This window comes from Xenopus laevis, chromosome 8S, assembly GCF_017654675.1.
Source record: "Xenopus laevis strain J_2021 chromosome 8S, Xenopus_laevis_v10.1, whole genome shotgun sequence".
In the NCBI taxonomy this organism is placed as follows: domain Eukaryota; kingdom Metazoa; phylum Chordata; class Amphibia; order Anura; family Pipidae; genus Xenopus; species Xenopus laevis.
The window spans coordinates 76,461,090-76,478,608 of NC_054386.1; the positions used below are offsets into that span (position 1 = coordinate 76,461,090).

The 17,519-nt window shown below is 36.1% G+C and overlaps 1 protein-coding gene across 2 annotated transcripts in view; it reads right to left on the reverse strand.

Annotated features, from left to right (window-relative positions):
- Positions 1-17,519, reverse strand: part of LOC121397742 (heparan-sulfate 6-O-sulfotransferase 2-like) — a 211,716-nt gene that overhangs the window by 83,082 nt on the left and 111,115 nt on the right. Inside the window, exon 2 of one of the 2 annotated variants that reach the window (XM_041575105.1) lies at positions 8,976-8,984. The exons of the other annotated variant lie outside the window; for it this stretch is intronic. Coding sequence (XP_041431039.1) covers positions 8,976-8,984 — 9 coding nt within the window. The remainder of the gene's footprint in view (positions 1-8,975; positions 8,985-17,519) is intronic. 2 annotated transcript variants of the gene reach the window in all.

The following is a 17,519-nucleotide window of genomic DNA, read 5'->3' on the forward strand; positions in this document are numbered from 1 at the left end:
AACAATCAGCGTTGCATTAGAAATGAGGGATCTCTCTCCATTAAGTGTGTACTGAAACAAATCGCATGTGAGAAATGCATGCAATGATGTAATGCGAAATGATGGAAAACTAAGCAGACTTGATGTAAAATGCCACGTAAGGACCACTGCAGGTGGCCTTATTTATGTACAGTCAGTAAATGAGCATGCATGTAAGGGAGGGGGGGGAATCCAAATATTGAGGAGGGCACTGTTCCAATTAGCACAGGATTAAGGAGATTATTCGGAGTGGTGGTGCTAACCGATGAAGCCACAGTGCCACTAATCCATGGTAGAGGGATACTATCTCCCGTGAGGGTTGGGCAGATCAGCCCTAATTGTAATAACCAGGTCGGTGTGAGGCTTTAATGGATACGATCGACATTAGAGTTAATATTGTGCTGCATAGGCGTTCAATCGGGTAAGATTCCCGTGGAAAAGTTTATGGGTCAAAAGACCGCATTGGCAACTTAGCAGTCGTGCTAGTCCAGCTGGGATCTAATATTGTGTTCCAGGGAGAACCCCAAAGACATAAGGTTTCAAAATGTAACAACTGCTTCTATTGAAACCAATATGTCCAAGTATGTTATAAATGTAACCAATCATAACAAAATGAAAATCAAAATATGTATCTTTAACTTTATCCATAGAGTTAAGTTGTGATTTGATACATTGAAATATTGGTGGACTATGTAATTGGAGGTGAAGTCCCATTCTATACACACATTTATTCTCAATTCAGTTGTGGACACTTCAATTTATATAAAGCATGATTTTATCTATTTGGAATATATCCCGCTTGAATCAATTTGGTAATTTTATTTAGAGGAGATTCGTTTCCGGAAGAAGAGGTGATTTGTGGCTGGGCAACTAATCTCCCCCAGTAGCCTTGTCTGCCACTACCCTTAAGTAACCACCTGATGACCAAGAGCTTCAGCATTAACCCCAAGCTGCCTCCTCCATGCAGCCTTTTGACAAAGTTTGTTCTTTTAACAATTGTCTATAAACCAATAATAATTGTCCTCCCAAGCAACTGTAGGGAATGAAGATGTACAGTCCCTCCTGTTTTGTTATTTCTTGGTTTTGTTAATTAATTTTAAAGCAAGAGCTTAAATTACATGATAATGAATCTTTGCAATGTGCCTTCTTTTGCTTTTGGATGTCAAATCACTTTTAGACAGACATCAAACAAGCATATTGTCTGGGATTCCCGCGACATTTGGCTAGAGATGCAGTATGAACAAAGTTGTTCAAGCCTGAAATTATTATTTTAATGGGTTGCGAGAATACATGAGTTCGCGTACAAACAAGCGTGTTACAAAGGATTTGGATGCAATGGTTTGGCTCTGAAATCACTGGAAGTCCTTGAACGATCACAGTAATTCTAAGTAAACATCTCTTGCTTGATTTGTTGTATTGTTGGTTTAATTGAAGCAGAATAATCAGAATTCTAACATGCATTTTGGGAACATACAGAAAATTAATTTTACCACCTCTGTGGCATTTGGAGTTCATCACATTTCTGTTACTGATGGTGAATATGTATAATTAAGAAGAAATATTCATATCCTACAGGATAAAAAAAATATACCTTCCTGCATTTGACTTCCCATGAGCATTAATATCCTGGTAAATATGCCCATAAATTAGCAAAAAGGGGCACAGGAGGACCTAAATATACCACACAAAGGGTGTGTGTGTTAATTACATTGTGGATAAATAAGAGGTTGTTTTTTTTTACCAAAACTGAATTTTTTGGGGGGATTGCACATTTATCAATAAGCACTCGTGCTTGCTAACTATTTCACTATAACAAAAGAAATTAAAGGGGGTATTGCACCTTCCAAATGTTTTTTTCTTTCACTTGAGTTGTTTTCAGATTGTTCGCCAGAAATAAAGCCTTTTTTTTCAATTGCTTTTAATTTTTTATCTTATATCATGTTTCCAAAATGAAAGTTTAATGTTCTAGTCTCTGGTGTTTCAGTCTGGCAGCTCAGGGATCCAGGAGCATTCTGATCTGTTACAATTTGCCACATTAGTTGATATATTTCTCAACAGTATCTGTGGAATATTACCAACTATTGTATCAATTCTAACAAATGCCTTTAATGGAACTTTGGGATCCTGCTCAGCAAGGAAAAAAAATAACACATGTATCAACTAAATATATCAATTTAGAACAGGCACCCCCCTCACAGAGCTGCTTTAGAAGGTAAAAAATTAAATTTTACTGGGGATGCACCAAATCCAGGATTCAGTTCGGGATTCGGCCTTTTTCAGCCGAATCCTTGTGCCTGACCGAACCGAATCAGAATCCTAATTTGCATATGTAAATTCGGAGCAGGTAGGGAAATCAATTGACTTTTCATCACAAAAGAAGAATTTTTTCCACTTTTTCCTTTCCTGTCCCTAATTTGCATTTACAAATTTGGTTTGGTATTCATCCAAATCTTTCGCCAAGGATTCAGGGATTCAGACGAATCCCAAATAGTGGATTCGGTGCATCCCTAAATTTTACACTTCAATATTAGAGAAACAAACACAAATCAAAAATAGAAAGTAATTGGAACAAGTCTTTATTTCTGCTAAACTATCTGAAAACAACTAAACTGAAAAAAGTGTTTGAAGGTGTAGAACCCCTTTAACTGGAACTAGTAGCAGCTTTTGGGATAACCTATGGAATCTCAGTAAATAACAATCAAAAGATGCCCTGGTCCAGAAAACTTCAGTATTCAGGTATAACCCCCAAACTTTGTAATTTAACTTTGTAATTTAAAAATCAAAAGATTCTTGATCTGGCCTAGTCCCATTTACACCCAGCCCTGCACTTCTATCTTTGGGCAGACCCCTATTTTGAAGCATTCATATATTTTTCCATAGGGAAGTCTTTATTTCTTTCATTATGTTTCTCCCATTCTTTGTTGTTTCATTTATAATTTAGGTAAAGACAGCAGCAGTTTACTTAATGCCAGGTAAAGGCACAGGGTTCCCTTATGCCCATGTCAGTTGTACCACATACCCTCAGGTATATATATATATATATATATATATATATATATATATATATATATATATATATATATATATATATATATATATATATATATATATATATATATATATATATATATATATAATTACATTATACACTTTCCTAGTGATACCTGCTGCCTAGATGTTTAGCATCGTTCCCTGTCCTAGCTAACGGCTCTTAAAAACCCACACAATATATTTGGCGTATTAAACTAGTAAGGTTAAGAAACAAATGATACATTTTTGGCAATCTGTTGAGCATCCTGCTGAGATGAGACACACACTTATGAGATTCATTAGGATCTGACTGCAGTAGTGACCTTCAGCATGCAGTAAAGGAAATGCAGGATTTACTGCTCATGTCAATTATGTAATGAAACAATTCACAGGAAGGCCAACCTTATAGCTGACTTTCATTCTTTGATACAGCTCAGGTCTACCCCAAACTACCAACCAAATTCCAAAAATGCTTTATCCTGTGTCTAGAAAGTCTGTATAAGTGATGTCTGCATAAACTGAATGAGTCATTACAGAACTACATATGCAAATAAACTTTATAGTGTCTGTGTGATTTTCAAACCCAAATTTCCTTATTTTTTACCCACAATGTTTTCTACAGAAATCCAGAATCAATGCGGGAAGCTTAATACTGTACACAGCAACTTGTGTGTAATTCTCACTTGGTCACAAATTAGCCTCTGCCTTGGCATATCACAAATTGTGCCACAAAATATCAGCATTTTTGTTTAATCAGCATTCCTTCTCATCATATCGTCATATGTCTCAATAATATCATTAGGTGCAAATTTACTTTATGCAAGTAAAATTAATTATTATTTTGAATTCAAAGTTTTTTTTGTGGAATTCGACTAGGGAATAGTTAAGATTTGATTTGAGTTTTTAAAAAAATTTGAATTAGATTTTTGAAATTTATCATGTACTGGCCCTTTAAGAATTCAAATTCGACTATTCGCCACCTTTAACCTGCCGAATTGCTGTCTTATCCTATGGGGGATGTCCTGGCATCAATTTGGAGTTGTTTGCAGCCTTCCTGAAAATTGATTAGAATTAGATTCGAGTTTGTTTGTCGATCCCATTCACCCGAGTTTCAAATTAGAATTTTTCAAAAAATTTTGATTGGTCGTTTTTTATTCGAATTTCGAGTTCATGGGAGTTTATAGGAGTTTTTACAAACTCCCATGAACTCTAAATTTGACCATTGATAAATCTGCCCCAATTGTGTGATATTCTTTAGAGGACGCTGAAAGGGGACATTATCGTTTACTGTATATAGGCACTACTACTTTTGTAGTGCTCAGTATTTTGTAGTGCTCAAAAAAAGAGGCCTTCTGGGCACAATCTTCAGAACAAAATCAAAAAAATAATATATATATATATATTTTTTTTTAAATAAATAATATCAATTTGCATAATAGTAAAGAATGTGTTAGTGCCCTGTTTAATTCCCACAGAACACAGAAAATAATATTGACTTAGAACAAATATTCAATGGTCAAAGGCACAGGAAAAAACGGTTTTGGCAGCTATGGGGCATATTTATTAATGGGTAAAAACAAAACTTCCTAGATCTCGATACATTTGTTGAAGATCTTTCAGGGCATATTTTTAAAAGTATATTCTCTGTTTTCACCATCTGATAAATGGACCCCAAGGTCCTTAAATGGAATAAATTGTATATTATGTATTTATACACAATTATGAATCTTTTATTTAAAGGAGATATATAGGATCAATGAAAAAAACCTAATTTTGTAGGCAATTATAAGTAATATATGGTGATGCTTTTACATGGTGCTAAAAATGTATATTATCTTTAAAAATAGCCCCTTTATTGGAGCTCCCTATAGATGTTCTCTGGTCAATGTCCCTGTTTCAAATGAGGGGTGGGCGTGTCCTAACAGTCCCTGCTAGAAGCACAGTAGGAGGGGGACAGCCAATCACAGCCCTGCAGTCACACAAGCACAGACTAACTTCAGTTTCCAATCAGGTCCTGCTAGATGCTGATTGGTTCCTGTCCTACATGCAGTGAGCGGAGAGCCACCGGCTCCCCTGCACATCCTGGGAAGTCAGGGAGCAGGAAGTGGAAGGGAGGGATTATTAATTTGCAGAAATCTTAAATAAATCAGCCTGAAACACTACTTTTTAAGGCACAATTCTTCTATATCTAAATGAGTATGAGGCACTGGTATATTCTTATTTTTTACACAAAATGTCTCCTTTAATAACGGGTAAATTAAAGTTCCAGCAACTGCCTCTACAGTTTGATTTTTGACTTAGCAGCCTGAAGGCATTTTTTTTGGATACACTAAAAGGAAAGTAGGTGTTTTAAATAGTTTCTGCAATCTTAATTTTTTTTTGATTACTTAGTGAAAAAGCATACAACGCTACAATCTGTTTGTCAACAGATGGCACAACTCCCAAAGGTATCAGCAACTAAGTATTGTGACAAAAGAATAAAGATATATTCTATGATGTGTGATTATTGTGGAAGAAAACAACAGAAATTGTGCTTTAGAAATGCACAGTTTTTAGTAAACGTGACTAAAACCAAAAGTATGTTTCTAAAGTTGCAGCTTTTAAAGCTCATTTGAAAATGTTGGAATTTCATTTTTAAAGGACATGTAAACCCCCTCCACAAAAGTTTAATCAGTGAACAGCCTCTTTGAAATCTTTAGATACCTGCCACTCTGTTTGTTAAAAGGCTTACAGGAAGGCTGCAGCATCCCCTTATTCACTTAGAAATCCTTCTACTTCTCTAACTTTACAGCATACATGTCCTGTTTGCACATGTCAATGTTACTAATGATGTGTCAGAGGGAAAATGGCCGCTGGTAAAAACTGATATTTGTTTTTGGAAAATGTGATGGAGCTGGCTAATGGAGGGGGTATATGCAGTACAAATGATGTTGCTTGGGTGGGGAAGATGTGCCCAACTTATATACATGGTAGGAAAATGTAGGCTTTACATTAAAGGAACCATACACCCACACATGTTTTCTTTGCTTCAACGTTCTTTGTTGTTATTGCAGATGTCAGGAGATTTCTACATTTTCATCATACAGGTATGGCATCTATTATCTGTAAACCCTTTATCCAAAAGGCTCTGAAATGCAGGAATTCCATTTTCTGTAAAGTTTTTTGAAGGAATGAAGATCCTAATTGTGGAAAGAACCCTGTTTACAGATCATAGATTCCATACCTGTGCCAAAAATTCAAAAATGCATTCAAAATGAAAATTATCTGAAGTATGTTTAGGTGAGGGACACTTATTTGATGTTCTCGTTTTGGGAATAAGGATGAATGTTGAACACCAAAAAAGTACAAATGGATATTTTGCCTCAGTTCATCTAGGCCACATCCAGATCCACATATCTGCACCCAAGACTTCACTTACTAAGGTCAACTGATGGAACCTTCCATCTTCAGGTTGTCCCAAGTAAAACTGAACAGGTTTGGTCAGGCATATGGTGTCCCTGATGTTACAGATCATCACACGTGTACTTCTTTAATGTAGTACAACTTTAAACATACTTTAAAAAATCTGAATGTACACTACACCTTAGTATATACTGTATTCACCTAGACAATGTCCCAGTCTAACAACAACTTCTGCACAACTCACTCTGATCTTTTCATTTACATAAAAAAAAAAAATCTGCGTTTAATGGTCCACTGAGAATTCTGTGCCGTATGCCATAAAACATAAGATCCTTTTATTAAAAGCAAAAAAATTAGAAGCAGAAAATCCAAAGCTGAAATCAGCCTGCTGAAATCTTCAGGGCGTTTTCAGTCCCTGACCGCTAGTGAACACACTTGGCAAATTTTTACCTTAAAATGCAAAGTCTCGCATTTCTACGCCAAAATCCGCCAAGTGCATTCATGGCAGAGCCAACACAAGGAACAACAAAGAATGATTCTGCTAACTGTCAGGGGCTGAAATCAGCCCACCTAACCTAACTGTCAGGTACCAAAACTGAGCTGCTATATTGTTCAGGACACATCAATAAAAGCCTTTTAATACAGTGAAGTTGCCCCCAATAATACAGAATGTTAATTAAAAGTAGGTGCATATTTAAATGTAAATTAGTGTATATTTTTCAAAGCTGACTGCCAGACTTAAGAATTAATTCTCAGCCTATCACCTTTCCAACTGCCACCACCCAAAAAAGCCTCAGCAAACTCCAGGTAAATTCTGCCCCTTTCAACTTCAGCAATCTGAGACGTTTCCATCTTCATGGAAACAGCTTAGAAGCATGTCTCTTCACAACCATGAAAAAAATTATGTAGGATCAGACAAATAGGAAATTATGTAATGCCAATTTCTGGACACAAAAAAAAAAGTATAATAAGCTAATGGATTTTAAGAAAGTCTGGAGAAACTATGCTTTAACCATCTACACATAGATACTGTCTGTTCTCTTTCTTTCATATATTTTATTATGACAAATAATGCTGTTATCCTAAATTAGATGGTATAATGAGGAAACCTATTTTATCTGGAATCAAAAAATGCAATCCCGCTTAGACATGATGTAAGCATTTTTGTGTAATAGAGTTAAATTGTTCCCATTTTACTCTGAGGGTTGTGAGAGTGGGTCAGTTTAAGTAGGTTTATTGGTGAAAATGTCGTAAAATTATAATGCAACATTATCAGTGTGATAAAATGGAAATTGGTTAACAATAAGCTTTTACAGAATTCGGAAAAAATACATGACACAAATGCAAATATTTAAAGCCATACAGGACTCAAATTCAGTTTTGGACTGGGATGCCAGGGGCCCACCAGAAAACATTAGACCGTGGGCCCACTTTCCAAACTATTATTCCTCCTCTCCTCACTCAATCACTTTATTCTCCTAGTCTTTTATATTTACTAGTCTATTCTTCCATTATTAAGCATTTTTTCCCATAAATAAATAAGGAATGACCATGAAATTGGCCACATAGTTAGAAGCAAAAGGGTCAACTGACACCTGGGCCCACCGGGAGTTTTCCTGGTTTCCCGGTGGGCCAGTCCGACACTGCTCAAATTATCCACGACACATGTGGTTGAATAGCAGTCATTATGATTCTCTGAAAGTAGAAGTTAAAAATCAGTTGTATTTACAGGTATGGGATAAATTATATGAAACCTCTAAATTATGGTGAGGGCATCTTCAATAGACTCCATTTTAATAAAATAATTAAAATTTTACAAATTATTTTCTCTGTTATAATTAAACAGTAGCTTGTACTTGATTCTAACTAAAATATAATTTACCCTCATTAAAGGACAGCATGGAGAATCAGTTTAAAGAAACAAAAACCTAATCAGGAAATCCCCAGGCCCCAAACATTCTGGATAACAGGTCCCATAGCTGGACCAGGTCTTCCTGGGATAAACAACTGAGCACATGCAAGCTAAATGCAAATAATCCCTTTCCATAGTGGGGAGCAGTAGACACAATAACAGTGTGTTGACCCTAATTATCAAATTACAAAAAAGGAGCCAAATAAAACAAAAATGCAATATTTTAGAAATAGTACAGATCTGTTTTAAAAAAAAAACAAACAGTAGATAGGACATTCATTTATACACAGTGGGCTCATTCAACATTGGACACATTTACACCTGGGAAAAACCCATGACAACCAATTAAATATTTGCTTTTATTGTTGCAAAAAACTAATAACTGATCAAGAAACTGGTCAAGAAATTCCACAGAATAAGGTTAACATTTTTAAAAACTGTGATTTTCCTGCAATGGCTACAGTACATCTTATTTCAGTCCACAATTTAAACAGTATTTTATAGGCCTTTAGCATTAATATTTTGGTTTCTACAAAATAACATTTATTCTTTGCTTACTGGAGCGGCTAAAATAAATGCATACAAAAAAATGTAATTCCCCAAAAACCCTTACCTCCTGTGGCTAGCCAGATCCAGCAAAGGAAGAACAAGAGAAAAAAGTATTAAATAATGCACTAGCTTATTTATCATGAATGGGTACTGCGGCAACACAGCACATCAAACAGAAACACTTTGATGTGAGCCCAGAAATTAATTCTGCAACCAAAATTGAAGAGCAGCTTCATTTTTTCCGCAAGGTGCTTTCTCAAGGAATCTGCCTAAAGTTGTAAAACAAAAATATGTGAAGTCTTTTTTATGGCAGGTGAATATTCTGTGAGCACACATTTTACAAACCGTCTCTGCATTGCCTTGAATATTACATCCATCGGCCGGGCAATTTATAGGTTGCACTCAACTTGTAATAAATGTGAATTGGATTTTAAAAAAGCCCTAATAGTTCATGTTTTATAAGGACTGTTGCATTACCTTTGTAATACACACATAAAATACTTAAATTATGTTTATGTAGCTCTGCCATCTAACTGTTAAAAATAAGATTTCTTATTCGCTAAACTTTAAAACTCCTTTGCTGAATTTGTCTGTGTCATGGCCTCCAATCCATACAATTCAGTCTTGCTAACACTAGAGAAGGACAGATGTGAAAAAAACAGTAATGCAATATATCCACATAATTTAATTATATAGCTTAGAGAAAACTGGATTTTACTTTTTTTTCAGACAAAGTATGCCCTGAATTCTCAAAATAGAGAGAGAAATCACTCATTTATAAAGGAAATGTATAATAATATTGTGCAAACTTGGCACCCCAACTGCTACCGCAAGGAACATGTATGGAAGTGTGCTATGAGGACAGGGGGGGAATGGGTTGGCGCTTGGAGGAACTGGAGCCTGCAACTGGGGTGTACTGGGGACACCCCAGTCCGACACTGAAATGGGGTCTGGTCCTCCTTGGGAAAGTTTACAATCTAAGAGGATTATACCATCCTTCTCCCTGCTGTGATTGAATATAAATGTACACATTACAGCAGCGATATGGTTACAATCGGTATTAAAAGAGAAGGTGCTTGAAAATATCTAATAGCTAGAAAATATTAACTAAAACTTCATCACCTATATTTCTTTAAATATGGCCTTACACAGGTCAGTCTGCTATGTTACGCAAATGATCTTCGTTTTTGACAAATGGATGAATACCACATCAGTAGCCATGCGAGTGTAAATGAACTTCATAAGGGCAACCTACATAGAACTGCTGCAATACAGATATGGGAGGATCCTGAAAACCCGTTATCCAAAAAGCGCTGAATTACAGAAAGGCCTTCTCCCATGGACTCCATTTTAATCAAATAATCCAAGCTTAAAAAAAAAAATCCTTTTCCTCTATACTAAAACAGTACCTTGTACTTGATCCAAACTAAGACATAATCAATCATTATTGGAAGCAAAACCAGTCTATTGGGTTTATTTAATAATGATTTTATAGTAGACTAAAGGTATGAAGAATCTGTTATCCAGAAAACCCCAGGTCATGAGCATTCTGCATAATAGGTCCCATACCTGTACTACCTTTTCCCCCCACTGCCAGCTTCCCAATGTTTCCCACATCTACAGTGTTGTTTGAGTAGCAGAATTAGTATTTATGGTTCTAAATCTGTACATACATACTACCATAGGCAAAACATTTTCTATACAGTCTAATGGGAAGCAGCTTTTTAAAGCGTTTTAAAGCCCACTTTCATTGTGTAGAAAGATCTGCAATATTTAAAATGACTTGTGCATAATTTTCTCTTTATCTGTATTAGTGGAAGGGGCATGCTGACTTACAGCTGTTGCTCAATAAAATAGTAACTGCACCTGTATGATTAGGGGTCAGCATGAATAACATACTAACTATACTCATTATTTTGTCTTAATGAATGAACACACACCACATTCTGTCTATTTCTATAGCCATTGCCTTTGCTAGCGTCTTTTCTTTTTTTTATAGAAAACAAAATGGAAGCCCTAGTGTGCAGTTTATACAGTAAGGAATGACCTGTGCTAAACAGAATCAATAACAGCAAGCTGGAAGCCTGATCCTTTTCTACCTGCTGCTTTAACTGTGTTAATGTGCAATTGGAGAAATCAATTAGCCATAGAAGCTGTAATTATGTCATCGGACCAAATTAAATATATATATATATACATTTACTCATTTTTAAAAAAAAAAAGGATTAAGGGGGTTATTTTTGAATTTATATGATTTTTTTTTTACTCTGATAAATTTGAATGTACAACTTGAATGGGAGGTTATTTATGAAAAAACTCGAACATCTAGGGCCCGATTCACTAACTTCGAGTGAAGGATTCGAAGGTAAAAAACTTAGAATTTCGAAGTTTTTTTTGGGCTACTTTGACCATCGAATGGGCTACTTCGACCTTCGACTACGACTTCGAATCGAAGTATTCGAAGTAAAAATCGTTCGACTATTCGACCATTCGACCATTCGATAGTCAAAGTACTGTCTCTTTAAAAAAAACTTCGACCCCCTAGTTCGCCATCTAAAAGCTACCGAAGTCAATGTTAGCCTATGGGGAAGGTCCCCATAGGCTTGGTTAACTTTTTTTGATCGAAGGATATTCCTTCGATCGTTGGATTAAAATCCTTCGAATCGAACGATTCTAAGGATTTTATCGTTCGATTCGAAGGAATTATCCTTCGATTGTTCGATCGAACTATCTGCGCTAAATCCTTCGACTTCGATATTCGAAGTCGAAGGATTTTAATTCCTAGTCGAATATCGAGGGTTAATTATATTCGAATTAGAACTGTTTCCATTGTCGAGGTGTGATAAATCTCACATTCGAATTTACATTCGAGTTGGTGCTTTTAAATCCGAATTTGGGCAGAAAAAAAAATTGAAAATTCTAATTCGAATTTACCATTTGAACCTTAATATATCTGCCCCTATATGTCCCTTACTTTAAATATATGCACAAGTAGTTTTAGGGGGCAAATAACTATGTGTTTGCTTATTAATTGGTTCACTTTTCCAAAAGGTTTTAGTACAACTCTGTAGAAAATGTTTGAAGGTTCAAACTTGATTTGAATAAATATTTAATTAAAAAATTAAAAGATAAAAAAAATATCCAAAATAAAGAAAACAACAGACAGAAGAAGAGTGGAAGAGAAAGGGAAGACATAATAGAAGAGTTGCAAAGGCAATAAGAGAAAAGGGAATTGAGAAGAACATAATGGTGGTCAGAATGAATGCCAGAGAGCTGAAGATGCAGGAGAACAAATACTCAGTCATTAATGGTTCCTTGGGTTGTGGCCAATCCAAATTTTAATGCCAGCATAACAAGTGTCTATGTGGTAGGCCGTACTTCAAATCATTGTATCTGTTATGATAATCACACAAGGATTAAATGCCAAGAGAGCAAATAACAAGGATTTTAACAAAGAAAGAACAATGGCTGTTGTAGGCAAGGAAGATGATGTCAAATTTGTTTAAAAAAAACAGATACACTGCAACAGGAAAATAACGACATATTCTTTTACAGTTAAAAAGAGAAATCTTGAATAATCTGTGAACTCGCCATCAACTATTATTATTACTATTTATTATAGTCAGACCCCTTTCTAAAACCTAAATGATTTACATTTGCGTTTCCAGCTTGATCTCTGTATAGTACACTTGGAGGCAATGGGTTAAATGTTGTTATGGCTTCAAAAAAGTTGACAGATCTTTGAGCAATGGGCTCTGTTGGTGATTTCCAGAAAAATAAATGATGCTGCTATGATAATGGTTTTAAATATTGTAATAGGAAAAAACGTTTTCTTCCTAAAGGCAAATACTTAATATGCTGCCAACAGCTGACATTGGGCTGCAGTTAAAAGGCAAAAAAATATCATGCTGTTTGAAACTGGCAGATCATAACCCATTACTAGTACCTTTCTGTATCCTTGTTGGCAAGGTGACAGCAACAGGTGGCTACCCTTTATCTACTGCCACACTAACTGACTTCAATCAGCTGTGAACTCTGCAAAAAAAAAGATAAAAGCTTCTAACATCTTTACATCTATTCTTGGGTAATAACTATCACACAAAGGAACACAAGCGTGCAAACACAAACAAAGATATTTATTTATTGAGTCTGGTCAGTCTTTGCCATTTCCTTCTTTTGCAGGCCTCAACGTGGTCACCTATTTTTAACAGCATCTGGGAAAAATATTCTCGCTCTTGAATCCCTTGCTCCACAGAAGCAGCAAAATTGTCCAGCAACCTTTACAGTGTTGAAGTGAAAATCTGGAATGGGGTGAGGGAGTCATTTAAAGATCACAGTATTGTCAAAAAACTGAGCAGAATTAGCCCAATCAAGCCTTTTGGGTTCACTAAATTGTTTAATCGGTGGTCAGTGTATCAGTCCCAGCTTGAACCTCCTTCAGGAAAGGTCTCTGCAGGGACCTCAGCACTTATTTAATATTTTTAGAACAGAAAGCTCCTACAATTCTGTGCCAAAATGTGGCATGCTTGAATGTAAATAATCATGTTGGATTTATGGTTAAAAATAACTGCACATTGAGAATAGCATTTGCTATGACTTAACCTGGCCACAAATAACACTAGACTAGACCATGCAAAACGAGTGCCTCATGTCTTAACCTGATATGGTCACCCGTGTACATGGCCAAATGGGGCTGATATTTACATACATGCAAAGCTGACCAAGCCTGCAAACCAACAGACATGCTTCTTGGGCTGATAGGATTTTACAGTTGTCCTATAAACGTCTGATTTTCAGACAAACATTGGTCAGGAAAGCTGTTGAAAGGCACCACCCATACATGGGCCAATAAGCTACTAAATCAGTCTGGAGGTCGCAGTATTATTATCCTGTGCATAGCTAGCTTTTCTGCAGCAAGATTTTGATATGTATCATTCACATTGTACCAAACCTTGGCTGTAGCATTTGGAATTCTGGGAACTACAATTTAAGAGCCAGGTGGCTCACATTGGAGAGATCATTTCTTGTTTCAGAATGAAACTTCTATGAGATAAAAACTCGTTTTTTTCTCTGTCTAGTTTTCTTTGCTTTCTTTTGGTGGAACAATAATTTCAAACAGCTTTATAAATCTTTAATTGCACGGATAGGAGCTACTGCTTAGAGCTACGGTAAATATCCACTATGGTTATTAAGTTATGAAGTATTTATGCAATTCTGTTATTAAAATGGCAGACAAACTGATTTGTTGACTAGATTCATTTTAAGAACGTAACCTTGTCATAACTGTCCAATGAATAGAGTGCAGCTGTATGTGTGTGACGCCAAACAGGTATGCAAAATAATAAATTCGAGGACACAGATTCAGGCAAACAGACCAAACTAGCTCACTTATATCTTTGGTTTAGTTCTTTTAATAGAGATGAATAATTCATCATTACTTGCTGCTTGTGATCTGTGCTGTGTGCTTAAGAATTTCTGCTGCCGTGGTTCTATTTTTGCTTGTTTTGCAATTATTTTTCATTTTTTATTTTTTCTGTTGTGATTAATTGCTAAATATGTGATCTTGCGTCAGATTCCCAGATGGAAGCAATTTGGTCACACAAGTGGGCAGCCATTTTGTACCAGCATTGTCATTTGTACCTTTGGTTTAATAATCAGATCACAAGAGAACTTTAGTTCTTTGTTTTTCAGAGTAGACAGCATCCATCAGCATGTGTGGGATGCCATCAACTTGAGTGATCACCTCTCAACAGATTTAAAAGCTCAAGTCACCACACGTTTTTTTGGTGCAAACACACCGCAAGAGTGTGTTCACCCTGCTTTTCGAAATAATTGCCCAAAATGAAAGGTTTCGGATAAAAACAGGACAAACCTGATGAACTCCTGCATTGCCTAATGTCTTTTTCTGGAGAATACCAGCAGCAGTTCTCAGTGTAATTCATTTCACAGTCATTCATTTTGAATGACTTTGCATTATACAGTAGAGTCCTGTGCGGGTCCATTTTTTGGGACCCGAACCTGACCCGTACCAGCAAATTGCAATCCGCAACCCAGACCCGCAACCTGCATTCTTACCCGCTTGGACCCGCTACCCGACCCTACCCGCAAGTACCTTATCCGCAACCCGGACCTGCGACCAGCTGACCATCTAGAATCAGGAAGTGCTGTCATTGGAAACCGGAAATGACATCATCAGAAGTAGACGTGATCAGAAAAAAAAGGAGTAAAACAGGAAGTGCTTTCATTGTAAACCGGAAGTAACTTCATCAGAAGTAGACGTGACCAGAAGAAAGGAGTGAATATAGATATTGAGAAGGCCCGCGGCCCGACCCGCAACCCGCAAACCGGCAGAAACGCCGACCCACGGGTATACCCGCACCTGGAACTACTAAACGCAACCTGCAGGGTACCGCAGGACTCCATTGTACAGTAGGAATTTTTACATATGAACATTTGCTAGCACAATGTAAAGATTGTAATGCATTATAACCAGGGGCTGTGGAACAGGAAAGCAACATTTTATTCTATAACTCATACCATACTGCCGACAGAACTTTCATTTAAGCAAATTGAGTCCGTGCAGTTAGGAGTCCAAGTTAAATGGAGCTATGTTCCTTTTTACTGAAATGTTGCTTGTAACAGCTGAAAAGCTTTTCCATCTTCTAACCCACAGCCGAATGACTCTGTGATTGCATTCAGGAGGAACTGGTGCTCTCTTACAGAATAATGGTTAGATTCAGGCAGTAAATTATATGCAAGGGAGAGGGAACCCGCTGCTGATTCTTTAAAAGGAAATTTCTAGGACCCTCAGCCCACAACTTCACTGACACCATCAGCATTAAATAGGCAATACACTGATCAGTTATGAATTCTTTAAAAACGTGTTAAGCAAGGTTATTCTCTAAAGTGTTTATTGCTATTTTTTGTAGTTGCTCTGAAAAATCCAATATGTTTAAATAATCATTTTCATGTTTTTCTCTGTATAATGTACTCAACAATAACATTTTGTTAAATCTCATCAGAGTAGCAGTGAGTCAGCTTCCATGCAAGGAATATGTCTCCGTTTGAACAATAACCTGTGCCCAAATATTTGCAAAAAAAATGTAGTGGTTGTTGCTACATGTACCTCACATGTCATAAAACACTAGCAGCACCTTAACTGGTGCACATACAATCCTCAATCTAAAATGATTTATTCATGCTCTGTGTGGCTTGACCAGCCTTTATTCCCTTTGGTGTGTCCTGCAAAAGCTTGTTTCATTAAAAGAATTGCTGTTTCTGGTGCCCAAATCAATATTCAGAATTTCTATGGGCATGCATATATATATATATATATATATATATATATATATATACAGTATATATATATATATATATATATATATATATATATATATATATATATATATATATATATATATATATATATATATACACAGTATATATATATATATATATATATATATATATATATATATACACAAAAGCCATGAATATCCTGTAAATTATATCCTTATAAACGGTGAGTTCTGATGTCATCAGTTATAAACGGTGAGTTCTGATATCATTTCTGTCACATGACTCACCGAAACTTGAACCAGGCAGGAAATATTTATGAATATGCCTTTTCATTCCAGTGAAATCAGAAGAGATTTTGGGGGTTATTTATCAAAGTCTGAATTTATCTAAATTTTTCTGAAAAAAACAAAGACCAAATCCGCACAGATTTTTTTCGCCTTATGTATTATGTACTTTTCCGAAAATCATGTTTTTGGGGAAAAAACGCGATAAAATTGTGAAATATACACATTTTTTAGATTTTACACCCAAAAACTCCGATTTTTTTTCAGATGTTTGCTCAAAACCCCCGAAATCTTCGGGTTATTGCACAAAACCCAGCGCTGATCGAAAAATCTATGCGACTTCTCCCATTGACTTATATGCAACCTCGGCAGGTCTAAGATGCCGGATTTTGAGATTCTGACTTTTTCCATCCTTGGAGTATAATAAATCCCAAAAAATTCGTGTTTTTTTTTTCCCACTAAAACTTCAGATTTTATTCTTAAAAAACCACAAATTTTTCGGGTTTTTGGCATTCGGAGTTTAGTAAATAACCCCCTTTGAGTTTGTTGGTTTGCATTCTTAACATGATTCTAGAACAGGTATTCTAATAGATTTAACATTTAAAGAAACAGTAACACCAAAAAAATCAAAGTGTTTTAAAGGAAAAACAATATGACGTAGTGGTGCCCTGCGCTGGAAAAAGTGATGTGTTAGCTTCAGAAACACTACTATAGTTTATATAAACACGCTACTGTGTAGCCATGGGGGCAGCCATTCAAGCACAGGACACATAGGGGCAAATTCATCAAGGGTCGAATTTCGAGGGGTTAAATCCCTCGAAATTCGACTGGGGAATAGAATCGAATAGAATCGAATAGGCAATTTGCTCAATCGAATATTTGCTCAAAGGATTTTCATTCGATCGAATGCCTTTTTATTCGATCAAAAACTTGCAAAACAAGCCTGTGGGACTTTCCCATAGGCTTTTAAAGCAATTCGGTAGGTTTTAGGTGGCGAAGTAGGCAGTCGAAGTATTTTTAAAAGA